Source organism: Equus przewalskii, chromosome 22, assembly GCF_037783145.1.
Source record: "Equus przewalskii isolate Varuska chromosome 22, EquPr2, whole genome shotgun sequence".
In the NCBI taxonomy this organism is placed as follows: domain Eukaryota; kingdom Metazoa; phylum Chordata; class Mammalia; order Perissodactyla; family Equidae; genus Equus; species Equus przewalskii.
This window is the reverse complement of record NC_091852.1, coordinates 4,294,490-4,318,652: the sequence shown is the minus strand read 5'-3', so window position 1 is coordinate 4,318,652 and position 24,163 is coordinate 4,294,490. Positions and strand designations below refer to the sequence as shown.

General features: G+C 37.8%; 1 protein-coding gene across 13 annotated transcripts in view; it reads right to left on the bottom strand.

Annotated features, from left to right (window-relative positions):
- Positions 1-24,163, bottom strand: part of AGTPBP1 (ATP/GTP binding carboxypeptidase 1) — a 175,626-nt gene that overhangs the window by 74,370 nt on the left and 77,093 nt on the right. For all 13 annotated transcript variants that reach the window (XM_070590601.1, XM_070590590.1, XM_070590589.1 and 10 more), the window contains 2 exons: positions 19,053-19,150; positions 15,626-15,742 (listed from right to left, as the gene is read on the bottom strand). In XM_070590601.1, coding sequence (XP_070446702.1) covers positions 15,626-15,742; positions 19,053-19,150 — 215 coding nt within the window. The remainder of the gene's footprint in view (positions 1-15,625; positions 15,743-19,052; positions 19,151-24,163) is intronic.

Sequence of the window (24,163 nt, the reverse complement as noted above, 5' to 3'; positions counted from 1 at the left end):
GGCCACGCCCAGCATCCACAACACCAGGAGGGTCCCGGAGAGAATATCAGGCAGGGCAGCAGCTGACCAGCTACCACTGAAATCAGGATCTCCGGCTATCCCCCAGTCAGGGCAAAGGGCTCCCCGAGTTCCTGGGGAACAGGACTGGGGCTGGGTGGAGTTCCAGCGACCGGGCTCCGTAGCCTAGGGGGAAACCCTACAGGCTCACAGCAGCCTCAGCGAAAGCCTCTGCACAGCACAGCAATATTTGTTATCTTTATGATCATAAATAGTTGATGATATCATTTAAATTTTTTTTTAAAAATCTGGTGATGTAAGAACTTCTTTAGCGAGTTCTGTGCTTTCTAGGTGACTTGCCCAAAGCCGTGTAGCCAGACGGTTGCAGGACAGCAGGAGACCAGAGTCTGCTAATCCCTAGTACATACGTCAAATGACTGCCAGCAGCTAAAATGACCGAAGGGAAGAGGAGCACCCATCCGGCAGCCACAAGGCTGGAAGACCCCGGGACAAAAGTAGCATAGCTAGGTGAGCTAACCACAGACTGTAGAAGACGCCAATAGCTCTGCTGCGACCCACAGTGGACAAGTGAGATTTTGTGGGTGCCAACAGTGACGGAGCAGCAAATATAAGTGATCCTACCCCTGGCCGCTGGAAAAGCCCATAACACTGTTGCAGACCCCAAGGAGGGAGCACGTCTAGGTGGGCTGCAACAGTAGGCACCAGCAGCCTGAAGCCCCCCCGTGATGGCCCCCATGGCAGAAAAGGGAATCCAAAGGACCACTGTGACTACGAGGAGGGGCCCACGCCCAGTTAGCAACTGCAGATAGGGTTCCTGGTTGGTGCAGTATAAACAGCTGCTCCCCCACCACACCAGCAGAAATAAGTGGAAGGAGCAACTAATCTCTGTCTCTATGCGGATGCACAAATCTACAACATCAAGCAATATGAAAAAATACATTAAATCTCCAGAACAGAAGGAAAACAACAAATACACAGACAACAATCCCAAAGAAAATGAAATATATAACCTAAATGACGATGACTTCAAAACAGCCATCATTAAAATACTCAATGAGTTAAGAGAGAATTCAGATAGACAACTCAACGAGTTCAGGAGCTATGTCACAAAAGAGTTTGATACGATAAAGAAGAACCAAACAGAAATACTGGAAATGAAGAACACAATAGAAGAGATTAAGAAAAATCTAGATGCACTGAACAGTAGGGCCGATAATATGGAGAAAAGAATTAACAATTTGGAAGATGGAAATATAGAAATGCTGCAGGCAGAGGAGGAGAGAGAAGTAAGACTAAAAAGAAATGAAGAAACTCTCCGAGAATTATCAGACACAATTAGGAGATGCAATGTAAGGATTATAGGTATACCAGAGGGAGAAGAGAAGGAGAAAGGGGCAGAAAGCCTATTCAAAGAAATAATGGCTGAGAACTTCCCAAATCTGGTGAGAGAGATGGATCTTCAGGTGACAGAAGCCAACAGATCTCCAAACTTTATCAGTGCAAGAAGACCAACCCCACGGCATATAGTAGTGAAGCTAGCAAAAGTTAACGACAAGGAGAAAATACTAAGGACAGCCAGGCAAAAGAAACTAACCTACAAAGGAACCCCCATCAGGCTATCAGCAGATTTCTCAGCAGAAACTTTACAGGCTAGAAGAGAGTGGAATGATACATTCAAAAATCTGAAGGACAAAAACCTACAGCCGAGAATTCTCTACCCAGCGAAAATATTCTTCAAATACATTGGAGAAATAAAAACTTTCCCAGATAAACAAAAATTAAGGGAGTTCATTGCCACAAAACCTCCTCTTCAGGAAATCCTCAGGAAAACCCTCATTCCTGAAAAATCCAAAAAAGGAAAGGGGCTACAAAACCAAGAGCAGAGGAGATAAGTAGAAGGACAACAACGGAGAGTAGCAGCTCTTCATCAGAACAGACTAAACCATGGGACGAGAAACAAAGGAAATTGAAGAAAACCGGAAAACAAAACATAAAATGGTAGTGGTAGGCCCCCACATCTCAATAATCACTCTGAATGTAAATGGATTGAACTCCCCAATCAAAAGACACAGAGTGGCAGGATGGATCAAAGAACAAGACCCAACAATATGCTGCCTCCAGGAAACACACCTCAGCCCCAAAGACAAACACAGACTCCGAGTGAAGGGATGGAGAACAATACTCCAAGCTAATAATGAACAAAAGAAAGCAGGTGTCGCTATACTAATATCAGACAAGGTAGACTTCAAAGCAAAACAGATAAAGAAAGACAAAGAGGGACAATACATAATGATAAAAGGGACTCTCCACCAAGAAGACATAACACTTATAAATATATACGCACCCAACACAGGAGCATCAAAATTTGTAAAGCAACTCTTAACAGAACTAAAAGAAGACATCAACAACAATACAATAATAGTAGGGGACCTCAACACACCATTAACACCAATGGACAGAACATCCAGACAGAAAATCAACAAGGAAATAACAGAATTAAATGAAAAATTAGACCAGATGGACTTAATAGATATATATAGAACACTTCATCCAAAAACAGCAGGTTACACATTCTTCTCAAGTGCACATGGAACATTCTCAAGGATTGACCATATTTTGGGAAACAAAGCAAACATCAATAAATACAAGAGAGTTGAAATAATATCAAGCATCTTTTCTGATCATAATGCTATGAAACTAGAAATCAACTACAAGAAAAAAGCAGAGAAAGGTGCAAAAATGTGGAGACTAAACAACACGCTTCTGAACAAACAATGGATTATTGAAGAAATTAAAGAAGAAATCAAATATTATCTGGAGACAAATGAAAATGAGAACACGACATACCAAATCATTTGGGATGCAGCAAAAGCAGTCCTAAGAGGGAAGTTCATCGCAATACAGGCTCACCTCACTAAACAAGAAAAAGCTCACATAAGCAACCTCAAATGACACCTAACAGAACTAGAAAAAGAAGAACAAACAAAGCCCAGAGTCAGTAGAAGGAGGGAAATAATAAAAATAAGAGCAGAAATAAACGATATTGAAACAAAAAAGACAGTAGAAAGGATCAATGAAACAAAGAGTTGGTTCTTCGAAAAAATTAACAAAATCGACAAACCTTTAGCCAGACTCACCAAGAAAAGAAGAGCGAAATCTCAAATAAATAAAATTAGGAATGAGAGAGGAGAAATCACAACAGATACCAATGAAATACAAGAGATCATAAGAGAATACTATGAAAAACTATATGCCAACAAATTGAACAACCTGGAAGAAATGGACAACTTCCTAGACTCCTACAATCTCCCCAAACTGAATCAGGAAGAAATGGAGAATCTCAATAGGCCAATCACAAGTAAGGAAATAGAAACAGTAATCAAAAACCTCCCCAAAAAGAAGAGTCCAGGACCAGACGGCTTCTCTGGAGAATTCTACCAAACATTCAAAGAAGACTTAATACCTATTATTCTCAAACTATTCCAGAAAATTGAGGAAGATGGAGTACTCCCTAACACATTCTATGAAGCCAACATCACTCTGATCCCCAAACCTGACAAGGACAACACAAAGAAGGAGAACTACAGGCCGATATCACTGATGAACATAGATGCAAAAATCCTCAACAAAATTCTGGCAAACCGAATGCAGCAATACATCAAAAAGATTATACACCATGATCAAGTGGGATTTATACCAGGGACACAGGGATGGTTCAACATCCACAAGTCAATCAACGTGATACACTACATCAACAAAATGAAAAACAAAAACCACATGATCATCTCAATAGAAGCAGAGAAAGCATTCGACAAGATCCAACACCCATTTACGATAAAAACCCTCAATAAAATGGGTATAGAAGGAAAGTACCTCAACATAATAAAGGCCAGATATGACAAACCCACAGCCAACATCATACTCAATGGACAAAAACTGAAAGCCATCCCTTTGAGGACAGGAACAACACAAGGGTGCCCACTTTCACCACTCCTATTCAACATAGTACTGGAGGTGTTGGCCAGAGCAATTAGGCAGGAAAAAGAAATAAAAGTAATCCAAATAAGTAATGAAGAAGTAAAACTCTCGCTGCTTGCAGACGACATGATCTTATATATAGAAAACCCCAAAGAATCCATAGAAAAACTATTAGAAATAATCAACAACTACAGCAAAGTAGCAGGGTATAAAATCAACGCACATAAATCAGTAGCATTTCTATACACTAACAATGAACTAACAGAAAAAGAACTCAAGAACTCAATCCCATTCACAATCGCAACAAAAAGAATAAAATACCTTGGGATAAACTTAACCAAGGAAGTGAAGGAACTATACAATGAAAACTACAAGACTTCTTGAAAGAAATTGACGATGACATAAAGAGATGGAAAGACATTCCATGCACATGGATTGGAAGAATAAACATAGTTAAAATGTCCATACTACCTAAAGCAATCTACAGATTCAATGCTATCCCAATCAGAATCCCAAGAACATTCTTCACAGAAATTGAACAAAGAATCCTACAATTCATTTGGGGCAACAAAAGACCCCGAATTGCTAAAGCAATCCTGAGCAAGAAAAACAAAGCCGGCAGAATCACAATCCCCAATTTCAAATCATACTACAAAGCTACAGTGATCAAAACAGCATGGTACTGGTACAAAAACAGGTCCACAGATCAATGGAACAGAATTGAAAGCCCAGAGATAAAACCACACATCTATGGACAGCTAATCTTCGACAAAGGAGCAGAGGGCCTACAATGGAGAAAAGAAAGTCTCTTCAACAACTGGTGCTGGGAAAACTGGACAGCCACATGCAAAAGATTGAAAATTGACCGTTCTTTTTCACCACACACCAAAATAAACTCAAAATGGATCAAAGACCTAAAGATTAGGCCTGAAACAATAAGTCTTCTAGAAGAGAATATAGGCAGTACACTCTTTGACATCAGTTTCAAAAGAATCTTTTCGGACACCATAACTCCTCAGTTGAGGGAAACAATAGAAAGAATAAACAAATGGGACTTCATCAGACTAAAGAGCTTCTTTAAGGCAAGGGAAAACAGGATTGAAACAAAAAAACAGCTCACTAATTGGGAAAAAATATTTACAAGCCACTTATCCGACAAAGGGTTAATCTCCATAATATACAAAGAACTCACACGGCTTAACAAAAAAAAACAAACAACCCGATCAAAAAATGGGCAGAGGACATGAACAGACATTTCTCAAAAGAAGATATAAATATGGCCAATAGACACATGAAAAGATGTTCATCATCACTAATCATCAGGGAAATGCAAATCAAAACTACACTAAGATATCACCTTACACCCGTTAGATTGGCAGAAACATCCAAAACCAAGAGCGACAAATGTTGGAGAGGTTGTGGAGAAAAAGGAACCCTCATACACTGTTGCTGGGAATGCAAACTGGTACAGCCACTATGGAAAACAGTATGGAGATTTCTCAAAAAGTTAAAAATAGAAATACCCTATGACCCAGCCATCCCATTACTGGGTATCTATCCTAAGAACCTGAAATCAGAAATCCCAAGAGTCCCTTGCACCCCTATGTTCATCGCAGCATTATTTACAATAGCCAAGATGTGGAACCAATCTACATGCCCAGAAACTGATGATTGGATAAAGAAGATATGGTATATATACACAATGGAATACTACTCAGCCATAAAAAAAGACAAAATTGGCCCATGCGCAGCAACGTGGATAGACCTCGAGGGTATTATGTTAAGCGAAATAAGCCAGTCAGAGAAAGACGAACTCTATATGACTCCACTCATAGGTGGAAGTTAACATATTGACAAGGAGATCTGATCGGTGGTTACCAGGGAAAAGGGGGGGTGGGGGGAGGGCACAAAGGGGGAAGAGGTGTACCCACAACATGACTAACAATAATGTACAACTGAAATCTCACAAGGTTGTAATCTATCATAACATTAATAAAAAAAAAAAAAAGAGGGCCAGATACTGTGGGGCCTTGCAGGCAATTTAAGAATTTTGGTTTTCAGTGAGACTGGGAGTCGATGGAGGGTTTTGAGTAGTACCATGACATGACATAATTAGGAATAAAGAAAACAAAAACCTACAGCGCAAGGCTTCTTAACTGCCACAGCAGACACTCTAGGCTAGATCATTCTTTTTTGCTTGGTTCTGGTTCTGTATTTCCAGCGGTGGGGGCGGGAGCAGGAGGGCAGCACTGGCTTGTGCACTGGTGGATGTTGAGCAGCATCCCTGGCCTCTCTCACCCTAGGTACCTGGCCCCACCCCCTCACATCTGTCTTGACCAAAAATGTCTCCTGACATTTGTCAAATGTCCCCTGGAGGCAATCTCGGCCCTGGTGAGAACTGCTACTTTAGCACTCTTCTGGGAATAGGCTGAGGAGGGGACAGTAGAAGTGGGGAGACTAATTGAGAGTCTTCTGCAGTAATCTAGGGAAGTTGGTAAGAAGCAGCTGGATTCTAAATGTACTGTGAGGCAGAATCAACATGCTATCCTGATAGACCAGCTATAGGGTAGACGGTACAGAGAGAGGTCACAGACGGTGCCAAAGTGTTTACCTGAACTCAAGGGAAAACATCACTCTAGAACGTCAAGTGTGAGCTAGTCACATGTGGACAAGGATGTGTGAAACAGAATAGAAGAAACCTCATTTATAATGAGGTTGGGGGGCCGGCCTGGTGGTGCTGCAGTTAAGTTCGCACGTTCCACTTTGGCGGCCTGGGGTTCGCCAGTTTGGATCCAGGGTGCGGACACGGCACCACTTGGCAAGCCATGCTGTGGTAAGCGTCCCACATATAAAGTAGAGGAAGATGGGCATGGATGTTAGCTCAGGGCCAGTCTTCCTCAGCGAAAAGAGGAGGATTGGCAGCAGTTAGCTCAGGGCTAATCTTCCTCAAAAAGCTAAAATTAAATTAAAAAATTAAAGAAATAAATGAGGTGGGGAGGCCACAAGAGGGAGCCCTCACACACTACAGCTAGACGCAATGATAAACCCCTCCCAACTTCCTCCTTTTTTTCTATAAAATAACATTCCTCTCCTTTGTTTGTTGGACTTGTCTATGGCTTTTGATATAGCTTACTTGTCCCAAACTGCAATTCTTCTGCTATTCCCAGATAAACTCATTTTCTGGTAAAACAACTGACTTTTATTTATTTAGGTCAACAGATGTAAAATAGGCAGCTGGATATATGAGTCTAGAAATCAGAGGAGAAGTCTATGCAGAAGACATAAATTTGGGAGTCATTAGCATACTGACATCATTCCAAACCATGAGACTTGAAATCATCAACGGAAAGAAATAAACAGAAGAGAAGAGGACAAAAGACTGAACCTTGGGGTACTACAATCTTAAGACGTTGAGGAGATGAAGACAAAACAGAAAAGGAAATGGAGAAGGAAAAGTCAGTCTGGAAAGATGAAAACCAGGAAGAAGAAGTATCCTGAAAGCCAAGCAAAAAAAAGGATGCTTCTGACAGGTCAAGTAGCCTTTATATTTTTGTACTTTTAGAAATAGTTTTTTGTCTACATAAGACTCTATCAGGGGCTGGCCCCATGGCCTACTGGTTAAGTTCAGTGGGCTCCACTTCAGCAGCCTGGGTTCAATTCCCATGCGTGGACCTACACACATCGGCGGCCATGCTGTGGAGGTGACTCACATACAAAATAGAGGAATATGGGCACAGATGTCAGCTCAGGGACAATATTCCTCAGGAAAAAGGAGTAAGAGTGGCAACAGATGTTAGCTCAGGGTGAATCTTCCTCACAAAAAGAAAGAAAGAAATAAACAGTAAAAGACTCTTTCAAGGAAATACAACACAATTGATTTAATCTTTATTCTATTGTTGGGCATTAAATCCTTTATAGAACAGGGAAGGATTTAAACAAATTAGGTGTATATTTAAGCTATTTTCAAAATTTTGCTATTACAAAGAACTCTGTGATGAACATCTTTTTGCAGAATTTTTTTTGTTTAGGATGATTTCCTAAGCACTGAAATGGAATTACAGGGTCAGATACTATAATCAATTTTAATCTTTAATAGGAATCGTCCAAGTACTCTCCAAAAATGTTTATATAAATGTATATTTCCAGTAATGTATATGAGAGTATCTACTTCAGGTGCTCTCCTCCTTGCCAACATTAGGTACTAGTTTTAAAAATTTTTTCTAAAGTGGTAGATAAGACATATTGTCTTACTGTTACGTTAATTTTCATTTCTTTGTCTACTAGAAAAGCAAACAGTTTTCCATACATCTGTTAACTTGTTTAATTCTTCATAGGTAATCCTGGAAAGCAGGATTTTTCTTGTTTTGACGTATAAATTCTCACAGAAAAATACACACACACACATATATACTAGTCCTCTAGCTAACTCATTTTTGCAAATATTTTTCTGGATTTGCAATTCATCTTTTAATTTCGTTTAACTTCTTTATACACATTATATATTTATAATTAACTCGTTAACCACCTACTATATAAAACCCAGGGAGTAAAGATGACCCACTCTCTACTCCTGTGCTATGTCTAACCCTAGGAGACAGTGGAGGCACAAGGGAGGTAATGGGTAGGTGGCTCTGCATCAAAAGGGTTGAAGGGAAGTAACTTTGCATTAAAAAAAATCTGTTGTAGGAAACATGGTGAGCTAGGTATCCACCCCACAGAAACATTTACAGTTGTTGGATAAAATATTAAAATATTTTAAGTATGACAACAAGTGGATAAGAAAGCAAGGATAAAGACAAATAGTAAATGAAGATGGGACCCCAAAGTGGTAAGACTGAAGTTGGCTTTCACTTGGAAAACATCTGCTAAACCAGGTGACCTGGGCCTTAGGTTTTCCAATCTCAAAGAATATAAAGAACAGACAAGCCAAGAACCTGCATAAGGTGGGAAGTCTAATGGAAGATCCTCCTCCCATAAAGATGGAGCCCCAGAGAACTAAACCTTCAACATAGAGGACCCAGAAATTACCCCCACACACATACAACAAATAACAGCAAGGAAAGCCAACTGTCCCAAACCTTAGCACTAAGAGGATGAAAAATACCACTACTCACAAATTGGTACCACAGCTTGCCATCACACGGATATGCAGCCTGAATTCACATTGTCTGGGTGGTCCAAAAACCCTCAAGGAGGAGTTTAATCTTTAACAGTGCTCATCAAAAGTAACAACAACAAAAACTTCTGGAGTTTCCACATCGTTTCCACAACAAAAGTATACAGAAAATGAGCAGCTAACAGTAAAAAAAAAAACAACTAAATACACAATCTAAAAAGTAGGAGAGAAAGAATTAAAAGAAACAACAGATATAGAAAAAGACGTGCAAGAACTTCAGACACTAAAATAATAAGACTAAGAAATAACTACATTTAATATGTTCAAAGAAATAAAAGACAAGAAACAAGAAGTTAAAGACTGATGAAACAGATTTTTTAAATCTTCTAAAAACCAAAAAGATAATAATAATCTAAATGCCTAACTGATGTTTCTAATGACAGACTAGCTACAGCCAAAAATAGAATTAGGGAACTGGCAGACAGTTCTGATGAAATTATCTGATTGCAGCTTAGAGAAACAAAGAGAAGGAAAACATGAAAAAGCGGTAAAAGATATGCAAGAAAGTAAAAAAGTCTACATTCAATTAGAAATGCCAACAGACAAGAGAGCAGGAAGGGGAAAGAGGCAGCATCTGAAGAAGGAAACGGAGAGTCTTCCCAAATCCTATGAGCAAACAACTCACAGATTCCAAAACACAATGGATCCCAAACAAGATTTAAAAAAGAATATCCACACTTAGTCAACACTACTGGGAAACTGCACAGCATTGAAGCCAGAGAAATTATCTTAAAAGTCACCAGAAACAATTTCCCATAAAGCAAAAAATAAACCTAACAATTACTATCCAGTAATTTCACTCGTAGGAACTTACCCAAGAGAAACAAAGGCATATTTCCACAAAAAGCTCTGTACACAGATATTAGTATCAATTTTATTCATAATAGCCCCAAATTCCAAACATTCCAATAGTCATCAATAAGAATGGATAAAGAAACTGTGGTATATTCATACAAAAAATACTACTCAGCGGGGCTGGCCCCGTGGCCGAGTGGTTAAGTTTGCGCGCTCCGCTACAGGTGGCCCAGTGCTTTGTTGGTTCGAATCCTGGGCGCGGACATGGCACTGCTCATCAGACCACGCTGAGGCAGCGTCCCACATGCGACAACTAGAAGGACCCACAACAAAGAATATACAACTATGTACCGGGGGGCTTTGGGGAGAAAAAGGAAAAAAATAAAATCTTTAAAAAAAAAAAAATACTACTCAGCAACAAGGAAAGCACCAATGCAATAAAAGGGGTGAATCTCAAAAACATATGCTGAGCAAAAGAAGCCTCACACACAAGAGTACATACGCTATGATTCCAGTTATGAGAAGTTCTAGAACAGGCAAAACCAACCGAGAATGAAAGATAGCACATCAGTAGTTACTTGGGCAGGACATGAGGAAAAGGGGCTCAGGGAGACCTTCTGGGGTGACAGAAATAATTCCCTACCTTGACTGGGCTGGTAGTTACACAGTCACATAAACTCTCAAAACTCGTTTAACTGCAATATGTGTAATTTACTGCTTGTAAATTATACTTCAATAAAGCTGATTTTAAAAAAGCACAGAGAAAAGAGGCTAACTTCCAAGAATGATTACAAAATAAAGACACTTTCAGACTAAAAGAGAGAGAGAGACAGTCACACACCAAAAGACATACTTCAAGAAGAAGGAAAATAATTCAGACAGAAGGTCTGAGAAACACTGAAGGTAAAAACACAAAGCAGTACCATCATCTGGGTTTTTTAAAAGCTAGAGTTAAAACATAAACGCATATGAGTTGGTTTGGGAGGTGACTATGGTTAAAGTATTCTAAGTTTCCTTTCATAATTAAGAGAAAGAGGAAAGACAGGATCCTAATTAACTCCAGAATTTAGTAAACATGTATGTTACAATATCAAAAGTAACTAGAATTTTTTCATATATGTCAATATTCAAACTTACACTTTAAATGAATGCAGTTTATTGTACATAAATTACACCTCAACAAAGTTGATTAAAATAAAAATAACAAGACTATACAGTTTTCAAACTAATAAGGGTGGAAAAGTGAAACAAGAAAAAAATACTCCAAATGAAGGCAAGGTAAAGAGACAAAGATATAGATAAGAAACAAACAAAAAGAAATAAGATCTCATAAATATAAATCCAAATATAGGAATAATTATATGTAAATAAACTAAATGCTCCAGTTAAACAGCAGTGACTCAGACTTGATTTTTTAAAATCCAACCATATGCTGTTTAAAAGATACACATCTAAGGATATCAAAAGCTTGAAAGTAAAAAGATTTCAAAAGACATCAGGCCAGTAGCCAAATTTAAGGTAACTACATTAATATTTTTTTAAAAAACCTTTTTGCCTTAAAGTCCTAGAGACAAAGACAATAACTTCATAACAATAAAAAGCTCAATCCAAAAGGAAGAGAAATCAATTTACATTTATACACAATAAATAATAAGCTTCAGGGGCTGGCCCCGTGGCCGAGCGGTTAAGTTCGCGCGCTCCGCTGCAGGCGGCCCAGTGTTTCGTTGGTTGGAATCCTGGGCGCGGAGATGACACTGCTCATCAAACCACGCTGAGGCAGCGTCCCACATGCCACAACTAGAAGGACCCACAACAAAGAATATACAACTATGTACTGGGGGGCTTTGGGGAGAAAAAGGAAAAAATTAAAAAAAAAAAAAAAAATCTTTAAAAAAAAAAAAAACAACAATAAGCTTCAAAAAAGATATAACAAAAACCAACAGCTCTGCAAAAAGAGACACATTAGCGATCATAGTGAGAAATTTTTAACACACTTTTCACGGTAATTGGTAGCACAGGAATAATAATCCACAAAGATAGAAAAGAACTCAACACGATTAACCATCTCGTCCTAATAGGCAAACTTACAAAATATACCGCTGTGCCTGACAAGTGCAGAAGAGTTCTTTTCAAGAACACAAGTAGTAACAAAAGCTGACCACATTCAAAGCCATCTCATAAAGAATAAGTCATGTTATCCTACTACCATATGCTAGAAATCAATAAAAAGATAAAAAATTGGAAATTAAAAAGCCAACTGGACATCACCAATGAAACAAACAAAAGAATCATATGGAAATAAAGGTTCAAAACAAAGATAATGAAAATACTAAATATTAAAACTTGTATGACACAGCTAAAACAATAATTAAGCGTGAAATTTACAGACAAAACATGTAAATACTGGGGGGAAAAGTAGAAAATTACTAGATGCCCATCTTAACACGATAACACAAAGAAAGAAAAAAATGAACTAAAGTAAGAAAAATCAAAACATGGCACTGTACGCATATCATTTAGAAACATGGGGATTAACTTCAAAAACATGCTAAAAGTAATCACAGGAAACAGTAGGCAGGCAAGGTACTACAGCTTTTCCTGATTAAAGTATGTAAAACTATTTGACACTTTAAAATCTGTCCATGCATAACTTTAACAAAAATTTAAAAGCAAATTAAAGAGAGGGAAAGAAAAATAATAGAAGTCTGTATGGTAAATGTCACCACGCCACCAGAGATGTGTGAAAACATGGAATTTTGACACTTCCATTATGCTGCCATCAAGAAACAAAAGCAAATAAAGCTATGACTGTCACTTTACCGAAAACAATCAAAGCACAGTAAGTTCCCCTCAAAAACTCTGTTGATAATTCCTTCAATAATTCCATATGCTGCCTTCAAAGGCATTCACTCTGCCCGCACCTGACCACTGAACGGCAGCCGTAACACACGTAGAAACAAAGCAGGTGGTGGTCAGGATTCAAACAAACACATCAAGTAATTTTAAGCTTCAACAGTTGATAGAAAATGACAGGGAAATCCAATTTGAAAAATTCACAATCAAAATTAATTTCATTTATGTTTAGTATCTCATGATCTGCCAGTATTTGATACGATGATGGCTGAAAAATTCTTTCAAACACTTCCTATGTGGAACCAACCAATATTTTTAATTCTCGAAAGTACATCACTTAAACACGGTCTGTATGTAGTTACAACACATACTTCAAAAAATAGAGACTAAAGTATTTGAACAGTGCATTCCTCTGAAAGTTAAAAATGAGAAAGACAGTCAAGTACCAACACAACTATTTTAGAAATGATTTTCTAATTATGCAAATAAAACACAATGTGTTATTTCCCATAACACATGCTATGGAAATAGAGCTAACTACTCTACATAAAACTTCATGGCAAAACAGAGAATACATTAATAAATATGTACTATCTGAAATATTTGAAGTAGCTTCTTTTGCTTAAACAAAATGAAAAGGCGTAACTCAGGTGGGAAGAAAACTTTTCAGAGCTCTTAAACTCAGACAAGACAGTCTGCCCCCAGCCACACCAAGTCAGACCAAAGGAAGGAACCTGCTCTAGGAGAAGCCAAACTAAAGGTCAAGCGGGCCAGGTGTTCCGAGGGCCACGCAGGACGCCATCAAGGGGAGCCCCCTCTGCGTGAAGAACACAAGCAGACGCGCAAGAACTCATCCTCACAGTCTACCAGAGGGAAGGCCTGGCTTGTGAAAGGAGGAGAAGCAAAATCTTGGCCTTGACACCCATTACAAAATTACTCTTCTCTGTTCCCACATCAAACTCCTACAATTTTTAATCACATTATATATATATCTCATATGCACATAAATAAGAAAGAAAATAGGTGATTTCTTAATAATCAATTGCTTCCCCAAATTCCTTCCGCAGTATTTTTCTGCTTTGAGTTAGCAACATTTGCTCTCTCTGGGGTTTTATTTTTCAGTGGTTCTTAGCTGGACACAAAGGTGTTAAAAGAGCAGCAGATACCTGCTGTAAGTTGAATCAAAGGAAATCACCCTGTATCCTTTCCCAAATGTCTCTCTTTCTGCCTTCTTCTTTTCCTTCCTTTCTTTTTTTTATGTTTTTGTGAGGAAGACTGGCCCTGAGCTAACATCTGTTACCAATCTTCCTCCTTTTGCTTGAGGAAGATTGTCAGTGAGCCAGCATCTGTGCCAATTTTCCTCTATTTTAGGTAGGATGCTGCCACAGCATGGCTTGACGAGCAGCACTAGGTCTGTGCCCGAGGTTGGAACCTGTGAACCCTGGGCCGCCAAAGCAGAGCACACACACTGACCCACTATGCCGCCAGCCAGCTCCTCTTTTTCTCTTTTTGACAAATACCCTCTACTTCATTTTTGCTCTCTTTCTAGTACTCCTGATTTCAAAGTACCTTCCAACATACCCCAAATCTATGGGGAGTACCGAGACAGCAGGAAGGCGTGGACGGGGGCTGCTGCTGCTTCCACTGCATGCAAAGCTCCTTAGTTCCCAAAGGGAAGCTAAATAATCGGAACCGCGAAATGCAAACACTAGCGGGCAAGCTCTTCTCTAGTTTTATTTCTCACCTAGAACTTCATATTCAAGTCTTTTCTTTAAGCAACTAAGAATTAAGTGTATGGAATTTGGGGAGCATGGGGTTTGCAGCAAAAGCTAAATAAATCTGAGATGATCTGGTTCAAACTCTTTATTTCACAGTTTAAGATTCTGGGCATTTTCAGGGACTTATTCAAGGACCCACCACAAGTGAGCAGCAGAGTGAGAATAAGAAACTAGATCTGCCAGTCACTATTGATTCAATCAGCTTTACTAGCTGTGTAATCCAGGCTGAATGATTATATTCCAGTAAATAAATGAGGGTAAGAAATGTTACTGAGAAGTCACTCTAGGGCCAGCCTGGTGGCACAGCAGTAAAGTTCACACATTCTGCTTTGGCGCCCCAGGGTTCAATGGTTCAGATCCTGGGCAAGGACCTACCCACGGCTTATCAAGCCATGCTGTGGCAGGCGTCCCACATAGAGAGGAAGGTGGACACAGTTGTAGGCTCAGGGCCAATCTTCTTCAGCAAAAAGAGGAGGATTGGCCGGTAGATATTACTTCAGGGCTAATCTTCCTCCAAAAAAAAAAGGAAGTCACTCTCCCTATGAACCAACTAAGATTTAAAGACTTCAAGTTGTCTTCCTGTCTTCCCCACATTCCACCATTATACAGTGAACATCAGGGAAAAAAATTCAACATGTAAAGACTGTATTTTTAATTCAGTACTTTCATAGCTCTTATCTCCCCTTAGTTGAATTCAACTGATACAAAGACAACTTTAATATAAGATCTTAAAATACCATTTTAAAGATTATTTTTTACAAAGAGTAAAAATCTACGTCAATTAAAGCGATGAACCAAAGTGATGAAAAACTTAAAACGCTACTCCAAAAATTAAATGAGCTAGTCCTCTCGTTTTACAGATAAGCAATTTGCAGCTCAAAGTGTAGAAGTAATTGTCTAATGTCACTCAGAAAAGCAATACTACTTTCATTTTTTTAGAAATGAAAACAGTGATTATAGGTCTATTGGAGAAAAAAAGAACTTTTTCTTAAAATCAGTTAAGATGCTGAATTTTCTATATTTATACCTGAAAATCATCAACAAGCTCAGGGAAAAGGTGTTCATACATTTTAAGTTCTTCTATTGTTCGTCCTGGTTCTTGCTGGGGTTTTAGTTTGTTAATATCCGTTTCAATATCATCATTCTGAAATAACAAAAATAGCAAGTCACCAGTTAAGAAAAAGGTAAAATTACAGAATACATTTTAGCTTTAAAGTTTCACAAATTATTAATTACATGTATTAGAGAATCACTGAATAAAGATTGTATTTTACCATAAATTAAAATTTGCTTGTATTTTTGGGTGGTGGTTGTGTTGTTATTGTTTTGGCTGTTTTGCTGTGTTTCACTTTGGTCAAAGTTACTCTAATATAACACAGTACTTGGGCTCCTCAAGATAGAAAAACTAGCGTCAAGATCAAGACCAAGTTATGTTGCTCCCAATCTCCCTAATTATCATTTTGCTCATATTAAAGTGCAGTAAAACTTAAGAAAACTAAATTGAAAACCATAAGTATACGATGGTGGTGGTGATAATCAAAACAACTAACATTTATTGAGCACTGAAAATACATGAAGCACCATGCTAAGGATTTTACATATAGTAACTAAGCTAATCTGCATAACAACACTAAGAAGTATACAGGATCATCACCTCCATTTAACTTGAAGAGGAAACTGAGGTACAGAGAGGTTAAGCGGCTTGCTCAAAATGACACAGCTTGCAAAGAGAGGAGCCAGAATGTAAAACAAGTCAATGATTCCATAAAGCACTGCCTCAACAGACTAATGATTACCACGCACTCTCATAGTCCGTAGTCAGTAACGCTCTCCTAGAAAAGCCCAGGGCACCACTCATTCAGTTTTTCAGGGAAAAAGTAAAGTAAGGAGTGGAACAACAGCCAGAAAGGATTTCCACGCCCCTTTGGGAAAAAAGAGGGTAAATTTAAACAAGTATGATCTCAGTGAAACAGGATGTGTATCCGGGATCAAATTGGTTCCTACCTGTTCAAAGAGCTAATGCTACCCCATGATAGAAAGAAAAGTGTCAGTTTACCTCCTTTCCACGATATTTTCCAGGACCCTCAACTCTGGCCTCACATTACCTTCACTGATGGCTAAAGAGTGATAAGAAGACCACTCACTCATTTTCAATTTGTATTCATTTTTATTTTTGCATTTATCTTACTATCAGAGTAACTACTTATTTTTCATCCTTAAATGTATTCTACTATGCTTCAATCTTTAAAATGCTCTATATACATGTATCTGACTATATTTATACATTTTCATATTAATAAGTAATTTAAAAGGAAAAACATACTAAGTATTTCTCATTATTTCATATTCAGAAATTTAGCTACTATTTGTATAATCAATAAAAAGATTTTCCCCATTGCCATGAATAATAAAGACTGGTTTTATCTAAAGAGTATCATGCTAATCATTGCATCGTTATTGTGTAATTATTATTACATGAATACATACGTAATTTCACATATCTTCAAATTATGCATTGATGAACCAAAAATAATGTAATTTTCTTGATTAGAATCTAATAAAGTAGACAATGCTTTCAAAATAACAAAAAAAATTTACAAAGATATTCTTTTCTCTAAACATACTAGTTCAATATTCAATACTATTTTGTGAAAATATAGCCTTACATAGTGACTCTCTACTTAAAAAAAAAAAATTTACCTGTAAAACAGCCATAGTGAGGCAAGAAAACTGTACTTTGAGAGGCCAATTTTGTGTTTTGGTTTGGGGAAAAACAAAGATAAAGAACTACTGATAGACTTGGAAGAAAGAAACAAAATCACCTTCTACCGCTCCATACAGTCCTACTAAAGTCAAAGAGGGAAAAGGGAAAAAAGAATGCATTGACGCTTATAGACTAACAAGACCTGACGACCTGGAGATGAGTCTTCTAGAACCTCCAGGTTTCTGTAAACACTCCAAACTCTGAAAAATCTGGGGCAAGAGAATGGAATCACTGTGGTGAGGAAAAGACAGTGTCTAAGACCACAATCACAATAGAACACAAACAAATATTATCCCCACTACAATGCAGCAAGTTCAACTGAGGCATGAAAGAAGTGACGGTATTTAGATACAAAGAAAAAATTAAAGTCCAAATTTAACAGCCAATGACAGTAAGACGACAACAGTGGTAAAGAAGAAAAATGATAATACACTTCAGCAGTCTCAAAGAGCCAACAATTCTATAGTTCTTTAAGAAAAATCATATTTTAGTATAGCACAGCAGTGAAGAGAGGGGACATTCACACCAGCCTGCTTTATTCTGAATTCTGGCCCCACCTCTTATAAGCTACACTGATAACCTTCCTGTGCCTCCATCTGCTAATTATTAGCCCTATACCTCTCAAAGAATCCAAAAAGTTGATTTGAATATAGCCTCTGTTATCTAAGGAACACTTCTTGGATCCTACCAGTTCTTTTACTTATATCAAGTCGAGAACCACAAACACACAGTTACCCCAGATCTTTTGCCTTCACCATCAGAGCCTGCTCTGTTTTTCTTCTTTGTAGCTTCTTGAGGACAGGATGTAGACCACCATGTCACCCAGACTGGCTAACTTGACAATTTTGCCAAAGATTGCCTTGGTGACCATATTTGGTAACAATGAAACTGGTTCTATATCTGCTATTTCCCCTTCCAGTATCTTAGATGCTACATCCAAAGAGAGTCAAATACTCAGTGTGCCCCAATTTTGATAACAGCATTTCAAGACAAAAAGGCTCAAGGAGACAGAAGTCAAATGAATCCCTCCAAAAAAGGACTAAGCTAAACAGTTGAAAAATGCGTTAAGCAAATATTTTTCTACAGACATTAGAATGGTTCCCTCTACCACTAAATAAATCAAGTATAGACTACCTAGACTTCCAGAGGTGCCATAAAATTTTCAAAACTCACGTGCCTCTTTACTTAATATCTCATGTAACATGACAATAATTTTTTATCTTTTCTCGATTCAATAAATGCACGTCCATTTCCCTTTCCAATCAACTGAAACCTAAGAATCATTATGTAAACACTAATTTTTACCAAAAACCCATCAGTAATTATTTTCCTACTATTTTTGTATCCCCTAAAGATTGCTGAAAGAGGAGCATGTTGCCACTTAAAAGAGTGTTAAACCACTTTCCTTCAAACTTAAATTTCCTTAGACTTTAAAATCTAAGTCAGAAAAGTTAGATAAAATCTTCCTGGTCAGAGAAGAGTGAAAATAAGCTATTTTAAGGCCCTTTCCAGACCAATGCATTCACAGCAACGTTATTTTCCCTTTCAATAGCTTAGTGTCCACAGTCACCCACAATAAAAAGATGTGGACAAATTAATCCACCATTAGCTATCTCTATTTACCCAATCTTTGTTTCACAACTGTGTATACAATTTATCAAGTTGACTAAAGACAGAAATTTAAACTCACCTTAAAATTTTGATCTAGGTCATCTTCATTTTCTGTTTCATTTTCAGCTTCTAAATCAATATCATCGTTGTCATCACTTTCATCTACTACGTCATCCACTATGATACAAAATGTGCTATAAGTAGGTCAGAGGTAAGCATTCTAAAACATGCACATCCAAAGGTAGAATGATATATATAAAGTATTTCAACCACCAAAGGAAAAGGAAATGAAATTTCTTATTAAAAATATCCCAAGTGTTGAAAAATCTATGAGACAAAGTAACAGTGCTTTAAAATTTGGAGAAAAACTGTAAAAAATGTATGGGTTTTTTACTATTGTTCTCAGTTTTAAAAAATTAATGTCTTACATTGCAACAACCTGAATCAAACATTTTGTTTCTTATTTATGATAAATTTCAATATCTCAATTCATCCCTTTACAATTCACTTCCCATTTATGTGTTTCAAGAACTACCATGTGCCATGTGCTGTGTTGTGTGCTGGGGATTTTTTTAAAAGATGTGTAAATACAGTCCCTGCCCTCAGGGAGCTCATGAGGTTAAAGAGCAGAAAAGAGTAAACAAGTAATTATAATACAAAAGATACACGTTAATGAAGGCATATACTTGAAAATGCTATGGGAAAACAAGGGATGGAATAACTAATTACAAACTGCTCATGGCCAAGGGGTTATCAGTGATCACTTCACAAAACAGGTAATAAGTAGTATCTTGAAGAAAATACGGCAGCTTTCCAGGTGAACATAAGGGTGGGTGAGTGTGGCTTTTAAGAAGAGGAAATAACGCTAAATAAAGAATTTAGATGATATCTTTAGAAAATAATAAGTTAACCACGACTTAACTTACATGCTTGGGAAAGTCCTAAGAAAGGCAAATAAGAATAGGAAAATGAAGGGTATAGTAGGCCAAGTAGGTTAGATTCTCCCCCCTCAGGGGTGTTTTCTTTGTTTGTTTTGGTGAGGGAGATTGGCCCTGAGCTAACACCTGCCGCCAATCTTCCTCTTTTGTTTTTTCTCCCCAAACTCCCAGTACATGGTCGTATCTCTTAGTTGTAGATCCTTCTGGTTCTTCTACGTGGGATGTCCCCACAGCATGGATTGATGAGCAGTGTGTAGGTCCATGCCCAAGATACAAACCAGCAACCCCCGGGTCACTGAAGCAGAGCGCGCAAACTTAACCACTACGCCACCAAGCCGGCCCCCTAGATCTTTACCCTATGGAAGATAAGCACTGAGGATTTTCAAGAGGAGAATTACTTAATTCAACTTACATTTTTCAAAAGAAGGCAGGTGTGAGAGAGAGAACATATATGTGGAGCGAGACCAATCAGTAGAGGAAAAAGACACCAACTATCTGGACCGATACAGCAGTAATAGGGATGAAGAATGAATATACACTAGAGAGAAACTCAGGAGACAGAATGTAAAAGGACATGAGGACCATGAAAGTGGAGGAGACAGGGAAAGAAGAGTAGAAGAGTACTCTGAAAGTACTCAGGTAAGTAACTGAGGGCTGTAAAACAAAGCAGAGAATTTTTTTTTTCCAAAGATTAGCACCTGAGCTAACATCTGTTGCCAGTCTTTTCTTCTTCTTCTTCTTCTGCCCAAAGCCCCCTGGTACACAGTTGTATATTCTAGTTGTAGGTCCTTTTGGCTCTGCTATGTGGGATGCCGCCTCAGCATGGCCTGATGAGCGTGCCATGTCCACACCCAGGATCCAAACCAGTGAAACCCCAGGCCACTGAGGCAGAGCACGCGAACTCAACCATTGGCCACGGGGCCAGCATCTAGAGAATATTTTTAAAGGACATTTTTCTAAACTTTTAAAAAATTTTTTTAACTGAGGAATAATTGACAAACATAATTGTACATATTTAAATTGTACAACGTGATGATTTGATATACGTATACACTGTAAAATGATTACCAAGATGAAGGTACTCAACAGAGGCATCACCTCACACAGTTAACACTTAATACTTTGAGCATGTGTGTCTGTGTATGTGTGTGTGACTGCTTAAGATCTACTCTCAGGAACTTTAAAGTATACACTAGAGTCACCATGCTGTACACTATTATCTCCAGAACTTAAACTTCTTATAACTGAAAATCTGTACCCTTTGACCTCACGACCCCAGTCCCCACATCCATCATTCTATTCTGTTTCTATGAAACTGGGTTTTTAAAAAAAACATTCCACATATAAGTGATGCCATATAGTTGTATTTCTCTGTCTGGCATAGTTGACTTAGCATAATGTCCTCCAGATTCACCCATGTTGCTGCAAAAGGTGGGATTTCCTTCTTTTTATTGGCTGAATAATATTCCTATACTCCCTTTATCCATTCATACCTCGAAGGACATTTAGGTTGTTTCCAAACCCTGGCTACTGTGAACAACGCTGCAATGAACATGAGTGTGCAGATAACTCTTCCAAGATAATAATTTCGGTTCTTTCAGATAAACACCCAGGAGTGGGATTGCTGATATTTCTATTTTTATTTTTTTGAGGAACCTCCAAGTTGTGTTCCATAATAGTTCTACCATCTTAGATTCCCACCAACAAGATATAAGTGTTCTGTTTCCTCCACACCCTTGCCAACATTTGCTATTTTGTCTTTTTTGTAATAGCCATTCTAACAGGTGTGAGGTGATATCTTACTGTGCTTTTGATTTGCATTTCCCTGATGTTTAGTGATGTTAAGCCCCTTTTCATATACCTGATGGCCATTTGTATGCCTTCTTTGTGAAAATGTTTATTCAGGTACTTTGCCCATTTTTTACTTGGATCATTTGCTTTTGTGCTATTCAGCTGTATGAGTTCTTTATACATTTTGGATATCCACCTCTTATCAGATATATGGTTTGGAAATATTTTCTCCCATTCTGTAGGCTGCCTTTTCAATTTATTGTTTCCCTTGTTGTGCAGAATCTCTTTAGTTTGATGTAGTCCCTGTGTGTGTTTAGCTTTTGTTGCTATTGCTTTTGGTGTCTTATCCAAGAAACCATTGCCAAGACCAATCAGAAGGATCTTGTTCCCTACATTTTCTTCTAGGAGTTTTACAGTTTTAGGTCTTATATTTAAGTCTTTGACCCATTTTAAGTTAATTTTTGTGAGTGCTGTAAGATAGGGTTCCAGTGTCATTCTTCTGCACGTCGATACATAGTTTTCCCATTACAATTTATTGAAGATATTGTCCTTTCCCCAATGTGCATTCTTGGCACCCTTATCAAAAACTGGTTCACCAAATATGCATGGGTTTATGCCTGGGCTCTCTATTCTGTTCCACCTGGCTATGTGCCTGGTATATTTGAGTACCATACTTTTTGAATACTATAGGTTTTTAACAGTTTCAAATCAGGAAGTGTGATGCCTCTAGCTTTGTTCTTCTCTCTCAGGACTGCTTTGGTTATTTGGGGTCTTTTGTGGTTCCATACAAATTTTTGGATAGTTTTTCACATTTCTGTGAATCTGTAGATCGCTTTAGGTAGTATGGACATTTTAACAATATTAATTCTTCCAATCTAAGAACATAGAATATCTTTCCATTTGTGTTCTCTTCAAACTCATCAATGTCTTATAGTTTTCAGTGTACAGGTATTACAAATAAATTTTACTAAGGATTTGAAAGTATTTTATTGTTTTTGATGCTATTATAAACGGGAATGTTTTCTGAATTTCTCTTTCAGAGAGTTCGTTGATAGTGTGTATAGAAACACAACAGACTTTTGTATACTGATTTTGTATCCTGCAATTTACTGTATTCATTTATTAGTTCTAACAGTTTTTTGGTGGAGACTTTAGTGTTTCCTATATATAAGATCATGTCATCTACAAACATAATTTTACTTCTTCCTTTCTGATTTGGATGCCTTTTCTTTTTTCTAGTCTAATTGCTACAGCTAAGATATTTAGTACTATGTTGAATAGACAGGGCAAGAGTGGGCATCCTTGTCTTGTTCCTGATTCCAGAGGAAGGCTTTTTAACTTTTCACCATTGAGCATGATGTAAGCTATGGGCTTGTCATATACAGGCTTTATTACAATGAGGAACATTCCCCCTATACGTAATTTGTTGAGAACTTTTATCATGAAAGTATTTTGAATTTTGTGAAAAGCTTTTTCTGCATCTATTGAAATGATCAGACGATTTTTATCCTTCATTTTGTTAATGTGGTGTATCACATTTTGATTTGTGGATGTTGAAATATCCTTGCATCCCACAGATGAATCCCACTTAATCATGGTGTATGATCCTTTCAATTTGTTGTTGAATTCAGTTTGCTGGTATTTTGTTGAAGACATTTCCATCTACGTTCCTCAGGGATACTGGCCTGTAACTTTCTTCTCTTGTAGCATCTTTGTCTGGCTTTGGTATCAGGGTGATGCTGGTTCCATAAAATGAGTTTAGAAGTGCTCCTTCCTCTTCAATTTTTTGGAAGAGTTTAAGAAGGATTCTCTTTAAATGTTTGGTAGAATTCAGTTGTGAAGACATCTGGTCCTGGGCTTTTGTTGGGAGATTTTTTATTATTGATTCAATTTCATTACTAGTAATTGGCCTGACGAGATTTTCTATTTCTGATTCAGTCTTGGTGGGTTTTGTGTCTCTAGGAATTTATCCACTTCTTCTGAAATGTCCAATTTGTTGGAGTATAATTGTTCACAGTATCCTCTTACAATCCTTTGTATTTCTGTGCTATCAGCTGTAATGTCTCCTCTTTCATTTACATTTTATTGAGTCATCTCTCTTTTTTACCTAGTATAGCTAAAGGTTTGCCAAGTCTATCTTTTCAAAACACCAACTATTAGTGTTGTTAATCTTATCTAATATCTTTCTAGTCTCTATTTCATTTATTTCTGCTCTAGTCTTCATTATTTCCTTCCTTCTGCTAACTTTGGCCTTAGTTTATTCTTCCTTTTCTGGTTCCTTGAAGTATAATGCTAGGCTGTTTATTTGGCTCTTTCTTTTTTCTTAAGGTAGGTGTTTACTGCTATAAACTTCCCTCTTTGAGGTACTTTTGCTGCATCCCAAAAGTTTTGATATGCTGTGTTTCCACTTTTGTTTACATCCAAGATATTTTCCGATTTCCTCTGTGACTCACTGGTTATT